At 41.7% G+C, this 20,618-nt stretch overlaps 1 protein-coding gene across 1 annotated transcript in view; it reads left to right on the top strand.

Moving 5' to 3' along the window:
• LOC122797917 (zinc finger protein 302-like) overlaps positions 1 to 20,618 on the top strand; it is a 116,271-nt gene that overhangs the window by 87,707 nt on the left and 7,946 nt on the right. Inside the window, exon 3 of the mRNA XM_044066436.1 lies at positions 3,327 to 3,449. Within this exon, the coding sequence (XP_043922371.1) occupies positions 3,327 to 3,449 (123 nt within the window). The remainder of the gene's footprint in view (positions 1 to 3,326; positions 3,450 to 20,618) is intronic.

The raw sequence follows: 20,618 nt of genomic DNA, 5'->3' as shown, positions 1-20,618 counted from the left end.
GGTGCTCAAGGAAAGGCTATTTCCAAACAGACTATTTCTAAATGGATAGCCCACTGCATACGCTTTTGTTATTCATTTCATGGAAAATCAGTGCCTGTATACATCAGATCCCACTCCACCAGGGCTACAGCTACCTCAGCAGCTTTCCTCAGGGGGGTCCCTACTAAGGACATTTTGGAAGCAGCTACTTGGAGTTCAGTGCACACTTTCTCCAAACACTACCACCTTCCACTATACTCAAAACCTAGAGCAGGCTTTGCCACAGCAGTCCTGCAGGGCATTCTAGCCCCTCCTAATTCCTCTTAGTACCAGCCACCCTTCCTTAGCTTTGGGATTCTACCCAAGTGTGATGACTGCAGCTGTATGCACGATGAACATAGTACAGTTTTGTACCTACCATAAATGTAGATGTTCGAGTGCATACAGCTGCAGTCCAGGTTACCCTCCCTCCATCCCCTCTTAGGACAGGGCTTATGACAAACACCTTTAACATACAACTTATTTGGGGTTTTCCTTTATGGTGTATTTGCTTGCAACTACTGTTTTGATTTATCTACTTATGTATGTTTGCATGACATCATGTTTTGCCTTCCTTTCTGGGGGCACCTGACATCTGGGGCAAGAAAAACTGAAGAAAATGGCGTTGGCTGCCTCTTTTATACCCCTGCTGCACTGACATCAGGGAAGAAGCTACGACAACCGACGCCAGACGTAGACTTTGGAATTTGGCCGACCGAGGACCCGCCTGCGGCAGGATAACCCAAGTGTGATGACTGCAGCTGTATGCGCACTCGAACATCTACATTTATGGTAGGTACAAAACTGTACTTTATACTGTGGATGTAATACTATCAGATTACTGATGACATTGTCAGTGTTGCTGTTGGTGGGGCTCCTTAACCTAAGTTATACTGTGGATGTAATACTATCAGATTACAGATGACATTGTCATGTTACTAATAGTGGTCCTGCTTAACCTAGGTTATACTGCGGATGTAACACTATCAGATTACTGATGACATTGTCATGTTACTGATGGTGGGCCTGCTCAACCTAGGTTATACTGTGGATGTAATATTATCAGATTACTGATGACATTGTCAGCGTTACTGATGGTGCATTACTGTTGGTGGGCCTGCTTAACCTACGTTATACTGTGGATGTAATACTATCAGATTACTGATGACACTGTTAGTGTTACTGTTGGTGGGCCTGCTTAACCTAGGTTATACTGTGGCAGTAATACTATCAGATTACTGATGACATTGTCAGTGTTACTGTTGGTGGGCCTGCTTAACCTAGGTTATACTCTGGATATAATACTATCAGATTACTGATTACATCGTCAGTGTTACTGATGGTAGTCCTGCTTAACCTAGGTTATACTGTGGCAGTAATACTATCAGATTACTGATGACACTGTTAGTGTTACTGTTGGTGGGCCTGCTTAACCTAGGTTATACTGTGGATGTAATACTATCAGATTACTGATGACATTGTCAGCGTTACTGATGGTGTGTCCCACTGAACTTGGAACCCACTCTTTGTTAAACACCGGCATAGCTTACTCACCATCATCAACCCCCGTTTTCACATTTTCTACATGAGGTTTGGGGGTGTCATATCATCTGTCGGCATCTCTCTCTCTCTTTTCACTGCCACTCTCCTTTCTCCTTCAGCAGTCCTGCCTGACTGTCACAGGTCGTCTCTCACATAATCAAAACTAACTGTTAACATTTAACACTTTCCTGAACAAATTTTTCAAGTTACTCAGTGAAGGAAGAGGCCAGCACTGTGACATTTCGCAGCTCAGTAGCTGTGTGTCTGGTGGCATGACTTAGCCCTTTTTCAGGTTACTCACTGGAGGAAGAGGCCAGCACTGTGACATTTCGCAGCTCAGTAGCTGTGTGTCTGGTGGCATGACTTAGCCCTTTTTCAGGTTACTCACTGGAGGAAGAGGCCAGCACTGTGACATTTCGCAGCTCAGTAGCTGTGTGTCTGGTGGCATGACTTAGCCCCTTCCCTTTTGTTCCTGTCTCATTTCATTTGATTTGAATGGGATTTCAGTACTGCCTGATTCATACCAGATCATAAACAGTTTCTTGGATTTTATAACCTTAGAACCCATTGGAGGGTAGTCTTCTAAGAATCTGAAATAAGGGCTACTTTAATACATTTCTGTCATAGTTAGTGCAGTAAGCTATTAAGACTCGTGTCTTGTTGATCAAAACAGCCTTTTTTTCTTTTAGCTTCTAGAAGGTTGCATAGGTTTTCTGTCGCTGAGGTATATGCACAGTGCCTTGTGATGTATACCAGATAGACTGATCACTTGTGACAAATGCCATCGTTTGGGCGTGGTGTTCATCTGAGGGAGAGCAGATCTTTTCAGATTGTAGGCATACTTGCTTCTCAATTTCTTATAACTATCCTACTAACCAAAATAAGTCATTGAGCTTTCTCTATTTCAAGTGATTGTGTTGGGAATGCTATTCTTGACAATATGAGGAGGAATACAAATTCTTCATTCTTTCATTATCAGACTACACACACACACACACACACACACGCACACACACACACACACACACACACACACACACACACACACACACACACACACACACACACACACACACACACACACACACACACACACACACACTCTGCTGACTTAGGTAAATGCTTATGCTGTAGGATTCAGTATGAACCCCCCTGTATAGCTCCGAAATGGTTGTATGTGCTATGGATAAATGGAGATGGAAGGTGACTTAGTTCGAACTATTTAATTGTAAGAGTTGCACCACTGTGTAGAGATAGATATTTGTAGCCTTGTATGTATTTGCTATGTTAGCATATGTTACGTGTTGAGGTTTTATGCTGTTATCAGTTGTGCCCCATCTGTGTTCCTGCTGTTCTGCTTATAATTAAATTGGCATTTGGCTAGGTTTTTGACTTAAAAAGATCCTTTCATATCCCTTCATTTACCAGATTAAAGTATGAATTATACAGGCAGAACAGAAGCCTTCTGACTTTCATTATTAAAAAGTACTTGGCACAAAAAATGCCATAATATAAAAAGAAAGGCGGTAACAATGTAGATGTGTTTTTATAAAAAGAAGCATAGTGTTATTGGTGCCAAGGGAGACTGTAAGGGTAGAATATCACAAGAATATGGAGAATACCCATTTGACTCCAGACTTACTCAGGCTTTACAATTGTTTGGGATAAAATATTGCTCTTCTTTGATGTATTAGCTATGAGTATTCTAAAATTTCCCGGGAAGATCTTTTTTTAACTGTGTGATTCCTGCTGATTTTGATTTCCAGGATATAATATCCCAGCAGAACATCTGTTATTACTTATTAATGAAACTGGGACAGTTCTACCTGATGACTATAAAGCAGAAGTAACAGTACAACACAAGCAGCTTGCTGAAAGCCGTATCAACAGTAAGTACAAGTTTAGATAATTAACTGTTTTTACTGTTATAATTTGGTGTAAATAAAGAAGTTTAAAGTTCCTTAACCAGACAGTGTTCCTGCGTGATCCCTGAAAAGGGATAGTTGTATTTGGTGAGCTTACTTCAATAAAAAATGTAACATCTGCGGTGGTGCAGCGGTAGCATTGTTGCCTCGCAGCAAGAGGTTCTCCCGTTTGATTCTCAGCTGGAGTGCGGGGAGTGCCTTCTGTGTGGAGTCTGCATGTCCTCCCTGCGGTTGGGTGGGTGTTCGAAAGACATGTGTAAATGGGCGTGCCTTCGTTGAAGGTTGAACGTCGAGCTGGCACCTCGACGTTCATGAAAATCTACTACCAATCATTAGCGGACCGGAGTTCTGCTGTGGCGACCCCTAACCGGGAAAAGCCGAAAGACAACAACAACTTCAATAAAAACTGTATGAAATAAAAGTAAATAAATATTTATTGCCATTTGATTACCGGGAAAGTCCGATTGGGTAGAATCCCATTTTCAGCGGAGGCCCAGGAAGAAAAGCTCCAAATTATTACAAAACATTTTAAGAACAATAATTTTACCATCTTCAAAAATAAAGCAAAAGCATCTGCAGTTTAAATAATTATAACAAATTAGACATAATATAAAAAACATCTGTTAAGAATTGATACAAGTTCTATAACAATCACTTAATATTTAGAGAAATTTTAGACAGTTTGACGAGAAATTAAACAAGAATTGCAGTATGAAGTAAGGGAAAACAGGCTTATTGTATATTTAGAGAGAAAGTCAGGGAAGAGCATTTGATAGAAGCAAGTGAAGAAGGGGAGAGTAAGGTCTTATAAGGAATGAAAAGGTATTGCTCACATTTAAGGATGTAGGTTAGCCTGGTTTTGAGCAAGAACAGAGCCAGATTTTAGATAGGAAGTCTTTCAGAGTGGCTTTGAAAGATGGGAGGGAGGGTTTAGACCTGATGGATACAGGTAAGGAGTTCCAGGCCTCAGCAACCTTGTATGAGTACAGATAGTGCCCAGCCGATCTGATAGGTTTGTAGAGAAAAAGGAGTTTTTGGTCACTGGATCGCAGTGACCGACTGGGAACGTAGTTGTGTAGAATGTTTTATACTGGTAAACAGGCAGATTGATGCTGTATAATTTTATAGGTGGTAAGAAGTTGTGTATATGTCAGTTGATGAGGCAGTTCTAACCAATTTAGGCTTTTCAGTGCTATACAGGCAGGGTTCTGAAAGGGGTATTTACTGCAAATTTTGAAACTTTGTTATAGCATCATTCAAGTTTTAATTTTTGTGTAGCCTGGAGATTAGTGAGGATGGGAACATCATAAAGAAGTGTGGGGAGGAGATAAGTAGTGGCAAGTATACTTTTAGTTGTGTAAGTGAAAAGGTTTTGGGCTCTGTAAAATATCACTAGTTTTTGATGAGTTTTTCTTAAGCAAGTTTGCATATGCAAGTCGAATGTAAGATTATCATCCACTATCACCCCTAATAGTTTACTATTAGAAGTGATTTAAGTAGTTGTATTATCAAGAGAGAGGACTTTAAATTTTGTTTATTTATAGGTTCATAGGTAGGTACTAGGCTATTGGCCCTAGGGCCTATATAAGCCTAGCCAAAAAGGTACCCTGGCTTTCACCACCCAAGAAAATTATTTTCCTGTGCCCCTGTCAAGCAGAGCCACAGAAGTGATCCCCGAGGTGAATTTCCTATTTCCCATTCAATCATCAAACTTTTTCTTGAAGAGTGCTAATGAGAAACTCTGTTTGACATAGATAGGTAGTCTGTTAAGCAGAGATCGCCTCTGAGTAGGCGATATGCCACGGAGTAAAGCTGGAGTTTTTTGAGACGGTCTGAGAAGGGCATCTGTTTGAGGCCGGTAATCCCCTTTGTGAGGTATTTCTGTGGCCTCTCCAGTTGTTGTAGATGTCTTGTGAGATGCATACCAAAAGAGGCGTTGTACTCTAATGGGTCTAATGAGTGATGAGTAGAGGGGAACAATGACCTCTTTTTTTTCCTGGATGAGAAACCTTTTGTGATGAGGTGTGCCACATAGAAAAATTTCCTGACCACTGTGATGATGTGATTATCAAAGGAGAGACTACCCTCCATCTGTGACCCAAGGTCTCTTATCACACTTTTAGTGTTAAGTAAACTACCGTCTATGTGGTAGTTCATGGGTACAGAGTTTTTACCAAAGGGGATGATAATGCACTTTTTGGCATTGAGCTTGAGGCCATGGCTTTGACACCAGGCATCTGTCTCAGTGAGGCCCTTTTATAGGATGTCCGCATCGTTAGGAATTTCGATTATGGCTCCTAGTTTGCAGTCATCTGCAAACTTAGTTAGCCAAAGACCTTCTGTATTAGCCTGTACTTCAGAGAAGTAGATACCAAACAGGAGAGGACCCAGGACTGAACCCTGTGGTACTTCACTTGTCACTGGTCTGAAGTCGGATTTGGAGTCTGCTACTTTCACAGTGTGGGTTCTGTCACTAAGCCAGTTGGCAACCCATCTTGTGACATAGGGATTTACACCTAGTTTAGTGAGTTTATCTATAATTCCAGAGTGGGGGATGGTGTTGAAAGCTTTGGCGAGATCTTGATAGGCTGCGTGAACCACCTTACCCTCATCTACGGCTTTGGTGACTGCTTCAAAGAAGTCTATCAGATTTAGGAGACATGATCTGTGTGGGTCCAGAGTTTGGAGATTACCAGTGTCTTTGTTTATGAGTTCCATGATGAGACGGATGCTTGGTGCCAGAGCCACGGCCTCAAGCTAAATGCTAAAAAGTGCATAGTCATCCCCTTTGGGAAAAACAAGGTGCCCACAAATTACCACATAGGTGGTAATCCATTAAGTACGGAAGAAGTAATTAGAGATTTGGGGACCGATGTAGATAATAATCTCTCCTTTGATAATCACATTGCCAAAGTGGTTAGAAAGACCTTCTATATAGCCCACCTTATCATGAAAAGGTTCGCATCTAGATCAAGAGAGGTCATTGTGCCCCTCTATTCGTCACTCATCAGGCTCATAATTGAATACAATGCCCCTTTTGGGATGTACCTTACCCGACACCTGCAGCAACTGGAGAGACCCCAAAAGTACCTCACCAAGAGGATCATGGGCTACAAACAGATGTCCTGTGCAGCTCGACTAAAAAAACTCCAGCTCTACTCAGTTGCTTACCGCCTACTCAGAGGCAATCTATGCCTGACGTAGAAAGCCATGTCAAACCCAGAATTAATGGACATGCTCCACCTCAAAAAATCCAAGTCCCTTAGAGCTACACACTCCAGGGACCTAAACCTCAGCACAAAAATAAATAGGACATGCTGGAGGGACAGATTCATTTACCAGAGGCTCCCCTCACTCTGGAATAGAATCTCAGTTCATGTTAGACATAGCCCCTCGCTGACCCTCTTCAAGCGAAATCTGGACGCGTGGATGGGAAATCACAAATTCACCCCTGGGATCTCTTCTGTGTCCCTGCTAGACATAGGCACAATAAACTAATCTTAAAAGGGTACCTTCTGTGACCTACTTTACAGAGGCGCACAGTAGGCTAATCTAATAGGGAGGCGGAAGCCAAATACACTCTGGCTAGGCTTATAAATGCCATAGGGGAGATAGCCTAGTAACTACCTATGAACCTACCTATGAACCTATACGTTTCATGGCCTTGCAGACCAGGCTCATCAGGCTAATGGGGTGGTAGTTCCCAGGGTCTTTCATGGCTCCCCCTTTGTGGAGTGGGATAACCGTTGCAGTGCGCCATTCATTGGGCACAAAGCCTGAGGTGAGGCTATGATTGAACATGGTACTTGGGTGGGGTGCCACTTCATTCTGTAGTTCATGTAGAATGCAGCCTGGGATGTTGTCAGGTCCCATGGATGCTGTGTTCTTGGCTTTGGAGAGTGAGGTTTTTACCTGTGCAGCCGTGATTACAGGAACTTTGCATTCTTCCGTATAGAGATGGGCCCTTTAGCGGGTGAGAGGAGGGTAAAGTTAACATTGAACTTATCTGCCAGGATGTTGGCAGTATCAATTGATTCTGTATATTTAGTGCCATTGTGCTGTAACTCAGAGCAGATCTGAGTGTTGCCATTGAGATTATTGACATAGCTATAGAATGCTTTGTGGTTGTCTTTAGAATCAGTGGCGATTTTGTTTTCATAACTAGCTTTAGAGGATTTTATGAGGGATGTCAGCTTCTTACTGAGGCTGACCAGGCAGTTCCTCCAATCATGGGGTTTTACTCTTTTTTGCAACAGTTTCTTTCTTCTGTTGTAGAGTTTGTTTATGGCAGAAGACCACCAGATTGGCTTCCTTTTTTTGGAGGATAGCATCTTGGTTCTGTTAGGGATAGCACGATCCATGCACTCGTGTAAGTGCTTATAAAATGCATTTGTGTAGGATTCAGCTGTCGTACCTCTATTGTCCATCTGCATGGGTGTCATGAAGTTTGCCACTTCTGTCTTAAAAGTGTGAAGTTGGCTTTGGAGACATTTTTTATGGTTGTTTCCCTAATGGGGGGGGGGGGGGGGGCGGGTATGGATGTCTAGGGTGATTAGCTTGTGGTCGGATCTGACCAACAAGGAATTGACCTCTGGTGTGGAACACCGGTCACCCATGTTGGTAATGACCAGGTCTAGGATATTGCTGCCCCTGGTGGGGGTGTGGATAAGTTGATCCAAGATGTTGGAATTTATGAATTCCAGAAAACGTTGAGCAAAAGTGTTGGTACATAAGTAGTTTTCCCAGTTAATGGTGGGGTAGTTGAAATCACCAGTATTAGTGTGTAGGGTTGTACCTTAATATTTTCCATTGTATCAAGAAAAGAGGAGTGGGAATCCTGGGCATGGTGGGGGGTCTGTAGCAGGCTACAATTTGGATTGCGGTCTTGCCCAGAATTAGGGACACTTAGATAATCTCGGATGCATTATGCTGAGCAACTAGCTTGGAGGTGTGGACATCCTTAATGAATATGGACACGCCTCCGCCTTTAGTGTTTCGGACTGGGTTAGGTGGCCGAAAGGTGTGGTATGAATTATAGTCTGGTAATGCAGGGCTGATCTCTGGAGCTTTGAACTGTCACTGCACACATGTCGATGTTCTCCATTTTAAGGAGTTCCTTGAGTGAGTGCATTTTGAGGTTTAGACTTCAGCACTGCGTAGCATTACCCTCAGATTTTGCTTGCTTGTACCTGTTATGGTGGTGAGTTTGTCATTTGAACCTTGCCTGAGTTAGGGATCTAGGTAAAAATAATTTGGTCTTTTTGGGGTTGAGCATGAGTTGTGAGTTATGAAGCCATGTTTCAGTGGCTGTTAAAGCTTCCTGAGTATTTTTTTTTAGATGTACCATGCTGTCAGATGTGCAAATGAGAGTGGAATCATCTGTATATTATATTAGGGTGGTCTGTTGTATGCATGTTTAGATAGTTTTGGTGAAAATGTTAAAGAGGAGGGGACCATGGATGGGGCTTTGTAGTACACTGGTGGTGACTTGGGAGGGTAAAGAGAGAGCATGGAGTGCCATTATACTGACATGTATTAGACAGGTAGCTTTAGAACCACAGACCACAGGATATTGTACAATGACAAAATTCTCAGTAAACTTGTAGAAATAGGGCCTTGTGGCATAGCTCTTGTAGTATCAAAGCCAAAGATAGTGACTGCAGGCTCTGTTCTATGAAGGAAGATAGTGACTGGATAATAAAGTAGAAGAGGATGGAAAATCTGTGGTATGGATGGAAATATCATTCTTTCAATCATCCAAAACATCCTGACATGATGTGTTCTTGTCATACTAAACAAGCAAGGACTTTTCTTGACAGGATAAAGACCTAACTGTGCCTTAGGTAATCTGAGTTCATTTAGTAAGCCTGGGCAGAGTGAAGCTGACTGGGTTGGATGGGAGTAAGAGGCTTTTTCTTGGTCACTCATTGTGGAGTGAGGCATACATTCCCTGTCCCACTGTTGAAGTGCAACCTGTTTGAAAATGGACAGAAAAATGGTCTCAGGCTGCAGCTGGAAAGCAGGAGGTACTCTGACAGAAGTGTAGTCACAATAGTTAGAGTTTAGTGTGAATAGGAATGCACCATTGGAGTTCTGTGACCAACACTGGTGGGTAGCAACACATCTGCTGGTTGCCTTTGTGAGGGGATTGGCAGAAAAAGGAATATGTGCCATTGATGTTGACCCACTGTTTGCTGACCCCACTCTTTGGTATGGATGATGACACACTGACTTCTGACCATGACCCTTGCCATGGATGATGACTCCACTGTCTCTTCACCCTGCCCTTTGCTATGGATTATGCTCACTGACTCCTGACACCATCTTTTGCCATGGTCAATAAGTCCTTGTCTTCTGATCCCCACCGTGTACTATGGATGATGATTTATTATCTCCTGAGCCCACCATCTGTCATGGTTGATATCGCATGGTCTCCTGGCCCTGCCATTTCCCATGGACTCATTGTCTCCTGTCCCCAGTTGTCTGCCATGGATGATATCTTACCATCTCCTGACCTTGCTGTTTGACACGAACAATGACTCACTATCTTCTGACCCTATACTTTGTCTTAATGTCTCACTGTCTCCTGACCCCACCCTTTGCTATAGATGCTGACTCACTATCTCCTGAATCCACCCATTGCTGTGGATAATGACTTGTAGCTTATGACCCTTCCCTTTGCAATAGGTGATGACTCACTGTTCCTGACCCCACCCGTTGCCATGAATGATGGCTCGCTCTCTCCTGACCCCACCCGTTGCTGTAGATGATGACTCACTGTCTCCTGATCTTGCCATGTATTATGACTTACTGTCTCTTGATCCTAATATTTGACATATATTATGACATACTGTCTCTTGACCCTGCCATTTACCATGGACAATGACTTGCTGTCTTCTCACTCTGCCCCATGTCTTGGACGATGAGTAACTGTCTGCTGGCACCACCTTTGGCCATAGATGATGTGTCACTGTCCTAGACTTTCTCCCTTCCCTGCTGGCTTAAAAATATAGAACTTTAAAATCCAAAGGTTTCACAAGATGAGAGGAGCTCCCTGTGGTACGGTGTGGGATACCAGGGACTATGTATTATAGAAGGAAACAATGGGGCAGTTTGGGGTCCCTCTGTTAAGTAACTGTTGCTTAAATAATGTAAATTGTATTCTACTTGCATAAGATTTGGCATAGAGCTGAACATTTTCTTCTTGTAGTTTATATTCCACCTCACTTTCTTTATTCACTTTGTGCGTGATGTACTTTTCACTTACTGTTGTGTTCTTATTTAAATATGTTTCCATCTATAATCCATCCTATACCTTGTTTAACCTTTAATGTATTTTCTTTGTAAATGTCAGTACAAGTTTTGTCACTTTATCTTTTATCTGTGGAAGTCATTGTTTGTCATTATATATTACTTCTAGAATTAGCCCGGTTATTGAAATAATGGTGGAGTTATCAAAGGAACCATAACAGATTTAATGAGTCAGTCACAGTTTCATTTATCCTTTTGTCCTCAGACTTACATGGCTTAATTTTTGAGATAAACATAGGCTGCTAGGAGAAGAGCTAACGAGAAGTGGGAGTGAGTGGTCAGTTCCATTTCACCCATTTTGGGAGAAAGAGATGGTTCAGCTTTGTTGACTCTGACTCTGTCTATGAGGTTGAAATGCAGCACATAGCATTTAGGCCAGGGATATGTACCTGACTCTATCAAGTCACTAATATGTAGTATCCATCTGTGTGGCATTTGCAGAAGCCATGGCCAGTGAAACAGATGACATGCTGGCCTTCAGATAAACACTTGTGCATATCAACCACCTGCGAATGTAACAATGTATTGTTAGGTGGGTTGCAAATTAGCTCACACATATAACCCACAGTGTGAAAGTAGCGGACTCCAAGTCAGACTGCTGACCAGTCACGAGTGGAGTCCTACAGGGATCGGTCCTGGGTCCTCTCCTGTTTGGCATCTACTTCTCAGAAGTCCAGGCCAACACGTAGGGACTCTGGCTGACCAAGTTCACAGATGACTGCAAGCTGGGAGCCATTATTAGCTCCCCAAGTGATGCAGACATCCTACAGAAAGGCCTCACTGAGACCAATGACTTGTGTCGAAACCATGGCCTTAAGCTTAATGCCATAAAATGCATCGTCATTCCCTTTGGGAAAAACTCAGTTCCCACTAATTACCACATCAATGGGAGCCCACTGAACACTGAAGGCATTATAAGAGATCTGGAGACACAGGTTGACAGCAACCACTCCTTCAGCCTCCACATTGCCATTGCGGCCAGAAAGTCCTTCTATGTGGCACATCTCATTACCAAGGGTTTTGCACCAAGGAAGAAAGAGGTCATAATTTCTCTCTACTCTTCCCTCATTAGACCAATCATAGAGTATAATGCCCCATTTGGCATGTACCTCACTAGACACCTGCAACAGCTGGAGAGGCCACAAAAGTACCTCATGAAGAGGATCCTAGGCCTTAAACACATGTCCTACATGGACAGACTCAAAAAACTCCAGCTATTCTCTGTCTCATATCGTCTACTAAGAGACAATCTCTGCTTGACTTACAAAGCCATGTCTCACCCACCTCTGTTAGAAATGCTGCATCTAAAGAAATCCCAATCCGTCCACACCACACACTCCAGAGACCTCAACCTCATTACCACAATCAACAGAACATGCTGGAGGGACAGGTTCATAACCCAGAGACTGCCCATGCTCTGGAATAGACTTCCCATACATGTCAAGCAGAGCATCTCACTGGCCTTCTTCAAGAGAAATCTTGATGAGTGGATGGGAAATAGAAAGTTCACCCCGGGAATCACTCCAGTGGCTCTACTTGACAGAGGCACTGGGAACTAACATTGGGCGTCACAATGCCAGGGCACTTCTATGGGCTAGGCTTGTAAAGGCTCCATGGCCATTAGCCTAGTACACACCTATGAACCTATAAGAAAAAGCCTGATGGCTGTTTGACAGTCTCCTCTAATTGGTCTTTGTCCAGCAACTGAGCAAATGGGGTTGTTGGTCACAGTAGAGTTTTACTGACTGGGCGAAGTACCATGTAGAATGTAATGTGTACCTCCCATTTAACAGTAAATATTGTTATTCAAGGTTCATTTAATCGTAAAATATATGTTTAGTTATGGATCCAGATTGTACTCCTTGTGTTTACGATTGAATCCTAGAGAAAATAAGAATTACCATTAAAGAAATGTTATGCCAGTGGTACTCTGTTACATATTCATTTGATTTTATCATATTCGTTGGTTTCTGTATAGCTAATTGGTAAAATAAATACATTTAATACATTAATTTGATAAATAGCATCTTAATGGTGCTGGTGTTGCTTAATTGTTGATTTAAATCTGTAACTTCAATTCTTTCTTTCTTAATACAGATGCGTGCCTAGAAGGCAATAAGTATGCATTTATATATGTTAATGAGATCAGTCAAGTAATTGGGAATGTTCTATGCTCTCATCTGCTCTCATTTGTAGGTCATGTATTTTAAGACCGCAACAAACAGAATGTCATGACATAAAAATGATCAGACTGGTAATGAGTCCCATAGCCACAGAAATGTCTGCCAAAAAAGATTCATTTTCCTTGGGCTAGCTCTGTATAGTGTGATCTTTGAAGTGAAATCTGTGCACTTTGTGTCGGCGTATTCAGCATGAAGAGGCTCACTGGTTTACAATTATTAAAATAATGAAATTCCATTTTCAGTAGCTGAAATTCTGGGAAATGTATCAATGATTGCTGTTGTAGATGTTCGTCATATTGATCACTGCTGCATTTGCCTTAGCTCTGTGGGTTTTATCCTGCATAGGATATAGCATCTGGCCAGCTTCCAAAGCTTCAGGGCACCCTTTGTGCAACCAAACAGTCAGACAGCTTGAGCTGAGCTGACTAAAAAGACAAGTTTAGTCCCAGTACCTTCAGAGCTTTCCTGCTACTGAAGAGTACACTTCTCTGAGACTTTGAGGTTGATGGTCAGCTTGTGTTGCTCCTTTGCTGGGGAGATAAAGTCCCTTTGGGGAAATTCTATTTAAAAATGTTTATTTTATAACACTTTCTTTTAAAGGAAAGATACTTAAAAGCTAAGAGTTTGTGCTTTAATGGACTGCCACAAGACTAGTCTATTTTTAAATGAGAATGCTGTTATTTCCTGCAAGTTTAAAAGTTATTTAAAGTACTTGAAAACCATTTTTCCTGTAGATAACGTGTTTAAAACCCAGCCCTTAAAAGTAAAATAATGCGTTTTTTTACTGTGTTTTTACATGAAAATGTGATTTTTAAAAACTTTTGAGTTAACTGGCTCTTGCTGCTTGTTTTCCTCTGAAAAAAGGCACAATTTTTGACTTGACCATGGAACAAAATGTCTGTCCCATGGTCAGTCCTTCTTTCAGCCACAAAAAGAAAAAGTTAAGCAAACAGCCTATGTCACCATAAGATGCTAGCATTTTCCTCAGCTGAAGGTGGGTACCTTAGACCACTCATCTTTCACCCATGGATCCTTCTAGTGTAGCGCCTACAGCCAGTATGGACTGGAGTTATCCATGTCTTCTGTAGCTGCTGGTGTACCCACACTGGATAAGGGACACCCACTCTTGTTGCTCCTGGGGGAGGCTTCCCTTTTTTGTCAGAATGTTACAACCATCCCTGGGGAAGCTACTGCTGTCATTAATAACATTGTTGGCCCCATTTTCCCTGTCAGAAAGAAACAGAAAACTGAACATGTATTTATTCATCGTCAAATTTCCTTAGACAAGAGTAGTTTACTAGGTCTGGCTCAGGATTTAAATCAGGCTATTGATCCTTCTTGTAAAGTAGTTTTGGTAAAAGAAAGATATATTCAAGATTCTGAATCTGGGGAGGAAGACGAAGGGACAGATGCAGGATTTTCTCCTCTGATTTCTGATTCAGACTCTGAGGAGAGCTCAGTTTCTGAATCACCCTGTGGGGGTTTCTCTTCCTCTATAACTATTTCCAGAATTTGCTAGTGTTTTCAGTGGGAGAACACTGAGTTTTCTCAGTCTTTCAGAAAATTCTATGAGCATATTGGGAAGATATCAGTCTTTTTTTACAAGCCTTATTTTCAGATAATTTTACACTTTCTAAATCTATGATCTTATTTAATACACCAGTACATGCATATATTAGGGAAGTCAAATATTTATTGATTTGGTCTATATTAGCTGTTGCCAGGAAAACTATAACAAGAAACTGGAAATCTGATATTTCTCCCTCTTTTCAAGAATTTAAGCGTTTTCTTACTGAAGTTTGTAATTTGGAACTTCTGACCATTATTAAATCAAGAACTATCAGGAATACACCTACATTTAAAATGTGGAATAAGTTACTAGGAAAATAATAACAACTAGTACTTACTAGGAAAGTAATTTATCAATCCAGAAAAATGTTTATGTACACCAACATTAGTACTTTTGTGAACGTCTTTGTAAATAGTTTAGTTGTGTTTGTTTAATATTGTTTGTTTACTAACTCAAGTTGAATTATTTGTGAATCTTATATGCAAATATTTGTTTCTATTTGAAATTCAATTAAATTGTATTTTAAAAAAAAAGAAAATTTTATGAGCTGTTACAAAAGGAATTTCCGGAACCTTCACCCATCCCTGCAATTCCGTCTGCTTTGGAGGATGTATGTCTTACTGCCTGCAGTTTTCCCGATGGTTAGCTAGCTGCACCAAAAAGGCAGATAGGATGTATAAAGTTCCTCAGTTTTTATATACTGTTCCCAAACCTGACCCAGTAGCTATAGCTTTAGTTAATCCTACTGCTGCTAAACATTTAGTTAATTCCAGTCTTACTTTCTCTGATAAAGATGGGAAAAGTGTATGCTTCTGGAAGTTTGATTTTTTCAGTATTTTGAATTGTCAAGCTCATATGTTAGTTTGTTCTGACTAATTGTAAAAGTATGAGGAATGTTTTGTCTGCAGTTTCTTCTTGTAAGGAAAAATCAGCTTTAAATAGTGTAGTTATTTTGATGTACAAGTTGGTATTCATTGTTTACAGAGTGTGTGTGTGTGTGTGTGTGTGTGTGTGTGTGTGTGTGTGTGTGTGTGTGTGTGTGTGTGTGTGTGTGTGTTGTGTGTGTGTTTGTGTGTGTGTTTGTGTGTGTGTGTGTGTGTGTGTGTGTGTGTGTGTGTGTGTGTGTGTGTGTGTGTGTGTTGATACTTTTTCCAGGCCTGTGGCAACTGGTAATGTTTTCAGGAGGTTTGCCAGACGATGTTAAAATAAGATTTTAAATTCCCCTTTGGATAGAAATTTGTTTTTTGGCCCCTCTGCTACAGAGGTGATTGAAAACTGTGATGAAAGGAGTAAGTTAATACAGAGAAGATTTTTCAAACCTCCTTTTCCAACCTTTCTAAGGCATTCTCTGGCCTCCATCCAATTTTGGCAAAAAAAAAACAGTCTCAAAATGCAGTTAAACATATGTTTCAGAATAAATGGCAACGGGTTTCAAAAAGATTATGGAAGCTGCCAAAATCAAGGACAGTACATCAAGTTAGAATTACTATTTAAGGGAATTTGTCCCCTCCTCCCACCCTGGCAGCCCAACTTCCCTTCCAGAAAGTCTGAATCTCTACCTTTCTGTTTGGCAAGAGGTAGTTTCAGACAAATGCGTTCTTTCAATTTCATCATGGCTACCGGTAGCAGTGGGTGGAAATTCCTCCTTTCCAGGAGGTAATCCCTCATCCACCAGACCAAGCACATATATTTCCATCTGTCCTTCTTTCCAGTCCTCATTGGGAAAAGGTTTTTATTCAAGAATGTTTTCAGTGCCAAGGAAAATGCTTGGAGACCAGTTCTGGATCTTTCTTTCCTAAACCTGTTTGTGACAGTGCCCAAATTCAAAATGGTGTTGCTTCACAACCAATTACATCTTGTTCCTCATTCAAGGTTTCTGGTAACACAAGATTTAAAAGGTGCTTATTATTAAATTCATTTTCATTCAGACTTCAGGTATTTCTTAAGAATTTGTGTGCCTGGATCACAGTATCAGTTTTCTTTGTTACTCCGTGGACTATCCCCTGCACCAAAAGTGTTCACAAAGTGTCTAGCTCAAGTAATAACTCATAGCAAACTACAGGGTTTCCACATTTTTCCATATTTAGGCAACTTGCTTATCTTGTAGAGTCTTTTTCAAAGTACCAGGAATCTCTCACTTGGGTAAGAGATTTCTTAAAACAAGCTTGAATTCCAAGAGAACATTCAAAAGTCTTTTTTAACTCCACACAGAAATGTGTTCCTGGGATGTCAGACTGGCACCTCAGCTTAAAAAACTTTTCTTACACATGAAAACATAGATCTCTGTCTAGATCTGCTTCTAAGGTTTTCCACTCAGACTTTGGTCACTGTGAGGGAATACGTCAGGATTTGGGGTCTCATGACATCTAGGATTCTTATGATACCTGTGGCAAGACTCCTCATGAGAAAGATACAGTAGTGTCTCAAGTCTCATTGGTCCCAGCAACAACAGCCTGTATCTTTTACAGCACTGGGGTTTATCAGAAGAGAAATTACTTTGTGGAGACAGCAAATATCCTTAAAACCAGGTCTCCACTTTATCTGTTTTTCAAAGCAGTCTATCACCACAGATGCCTCGGACTTTGCTTGGGGAACAGTTTCAGGATGGATAAAATTGCAGTGGGTGTGGAACACCAAGGACCAATGCAAGCATATAACTATGAAAGAGATACCCTGTTCAAAGAACTCAATTCTTTTAATCATCTTTGGTACCTGGGACCTCTTCAAGTGGTTACAGACAATACCAGAGTCTTGTGGTATAGCATCAAGCAAGGGAAACCAGGTTGTTCCTTTTTGCAGACTAGCCACATTAGCATGAGATATAGCTTCACAGCACAATCTCAATTAACAGGCATCCTACATTACATCAGTGTAAAATTATGTAGCAGACAAGCTGAGCAAAACAAGGGCAGACCCTCACAAATGGAAACTATATCAGAAGGTCTTCCAAGATTTGATCAATATGTGCACAGTTCCTCAAGTAGATCTATTTGACTATTCTCTGAGAAATCAGCTGGTAAGATCCTACTCTAGGACTCCATGCTAGAAGACTACGAAGACACATTTCTTTTCTTTTCCTTGGACAGGAATGTTCATGTATGCATTTTCACCCTTTTCACTAATATCCTGGGTACTTCTCAAGATGTAGAAGGAATCCCCTAAGATCATTGTGGTGACACCCTTCTGTCCCAGACAGCCATGGTTCTCCCTTCTTTTGAAAATGGCCAGGGGAGTTTGCCACAAGCTTGCCTCACAGACTGGATCTACTCGCATATGAACAGAGATTTTTATGCACCTCACCCCCAATCAACTTCAGCTGACTGGCTGGACTGTAGGGTCTTAATTCCTTTTAGATACCTGTTTACTTAAGACGTGCAGCAGGTAGTAACGGAGGCAAGAAAGCCTGCTTACTAGAAAATGGTATTAGTAAATGGAAAAAGTTTTCTAGCTGGTGCCAACAACATACTCTGCACCCATTCAGGGCTAGTTGATCTCTGGTTTTAAATATTTGTGTGAGTTACTATCCTATGGTCTTTCTTACTCATCCATCAAGGTTCCTTTATCAGCCATTTCAGCATGTCTGCCTGTAGATCCCTTTCTTTCAATGCATTCTCATGTCAGAAAGTTTTTGAAAAGGGCTTTGCATGAGAGACCTCCAAGAAAACAGATGGCCCCCTCCTAGTGATCTTAGTTTTGTGTTAGAGAAGCTAACACTTGATCCATTTGAACCAGCTAACTTGGCTGACTTGAGGTTCTTAACATGGAACATAGTTTACTTATTATTTTGACCCCTTAAAGAAGGGTTTCTGAATTGCAAGCTCTTATGGTGAGTAAACCCTATCTCATTTTTCATAGGGACAGGTTTCTTTTGAGAACTAATCCTTCTTTTATGTCTAAAGTAGTATTTGAGTTTACTTTAAGCAAAACTGTCCATTTCCCCATATGTTATACCCACTACTTCAGGGCTATTCCAGACAGGGTTAAGGCACACTCTACCAGGGTCTTGGCTTTATCTATGGCTTTTTGAAAAGGGCTGGATTCTAGAAGCTGCAACTTGGCCCTCCGTATTTACTTTTACTAAGCACTATAAGCTTGATTATTTCTCTAGGTGTAGATCAGGCTTTGCTAGGGCCATTCTCCAGGGGCTCCTGGACACTTCTCCTTCCACCTTCTAAATATAGTAAGCTAAGCTAATCTACCCATCTAGGTAAGGCTACTATAGCAGTGATCGATGAACATAGTACAGTTGTGTAAGTAAACTTCCCATAACAGCAGATTTTTGAATGATCACTGCTGCAATAGCCAAATTATCGCTATTGCTAGCCAAACCCAGTCACTGGGGATGCACAAGCCAGTGCATTTCTTTGTGCCGGTCCAAAGCCCGGATAAATGGGGAGGGTTGCGTCAGGAAGGGCATCCGGCGTAAAATTGTGCCACATCACACATGCAGAAAACTGTACAGAAACTCATACTGGATCGGTCGAGGCCCGGGTTAACAACGACCGCCACCAGTACTGTTGGCCAACAGAGTACTGGTGGAAATTGAGCAACTGTTGGCCGAAGGAGGAGAAAAGGCGGAAGGCATGCCCAAAGGCAGATAAGGGCTAGGACTGTGATAGTGAGGGTTGGAACTTTGAATGTTGGCAGTATGACTGGGATAGGGAGGGAGCTAGCTGATATGATGAACTGAAGGACGGTTGGTATATTGTGTGTGCAAGAGACCAGATGGAAGGGGAGCAAGGCGAGGTGTATCGGAGGCGGTTTCAAATTGTTTTATCATGGTGTGGATGGGAGGAGAAATGGCGTAGGCATTATCCTGAAGGAAGAGTATGCCAAGAGTGTTTTGGAGGTGAAAAGAGTGTCGGATAGAGTGATGTTTATGAAGCTGTAAATTGATGGTGTAATGATGAATGTTGTTAGTGCATATGCTCCACAAGTTGAGTGTGCAATGGATGAGAAAGAAAATTTTTGGAGTGAGTTGGATGAAATGGTGATGACTGTACCCAAGGGTGAAAGACTGGTGATTGGAGCAGATTTCAATGGACATGTTGGTGAAGGGAACAGAGGGGACGAGGAAGTTGATGGCTAGATATGGTGTTAAGCAAAGGAATGCAGAAGGTCAGATGGTAGTGGATTTTGCGAAAAGGATGGACATGGCTGTGATGAATACATATTTTAACAAGAGGGAGGAGCATAGGGTGACATACAAGAGTGGAGGAAGATGCACACAGGTGGATTATATCTTATGTAGAAGGGCCAATCTGAAGGAGATTGGAGACTGTGGTGGCAGGGGAATGTGTAGTTAGGCAGCATAGGATGGTGGTTTGTAGGATGACATTGATGATCAAAAAGAGGAGGAGGAGTGTGAGGGCAGCACCAAGGATCAAATGGTGGAAATTGAAAAAGGGTAATTGTGAGATGATGTTCAGGGAAGAGTTAAGACAGGCACTGGGTGGCAGTGAAGAGTTACCGAATAGCTGAGTAACTACAGCAGAGCTAGTAAGAGAGATGACTAGAAGGGTGCTTGGTGTGACATCTGGAAAGAGGAAGGAGGACAAGGAGACCTGGTTATGGAATGAAGAAGTACAGGAGAGTATACAGAGAAAGAGGTTGGCAAAGAAGTAGTGGGGTTGTCAAAGAGATGAAGAAAGTAGACGAGTATAAGGAGATGAGGTGGATGGCAAAGAGAAAGGTGGCGAAGGCTAAGGATAAGGTGTATGAAGAGTTGTATAAAAGGTTGGACACTAAGGAGGGAGAAAAGGACCTGTACCGATTGGCTAGACAGAGGGACCGAGCTAGTAAAGATGTGCAGCAGGTAAGGGTGATAAAGGATAATGAGGGAAACATACTCACAAGCGAGGAGAGTGTGTTGAGCAGATGGAAAGAGTACTTTGAGGTGCTGATGAATGAAGAGAATGAGAGGGAGAGAAGGTTGGATGATGTGCGGATAGTGAATCATGAAGTGCAGTGGATTAGCAAGGAGGAAGTAAGGATAGCTATGAAGAGGATGAAGAACAGAAAGGCTGTTGGTCCAGATGACATACCTGTGGAAGCATGGAGGTGTTTAGG

This window comes from Protopterus annectens, chromosome 3.part1 (genome assembly GCF_019279795.1).
Source record: "Protopterus annectens isolate FY-2018-M chromosome 3.part1, PAN1.0, whole genome shotgun sequence".
Lineage (NCBI taxonomy): Eukaryota > Metazoa > Chordata > Ceratodontiformes > Protopteridae > Protopterus > Protopterus annectens.
This window is presented reverse-complemented; position numbering and strand designations above follow the sequence as displayed.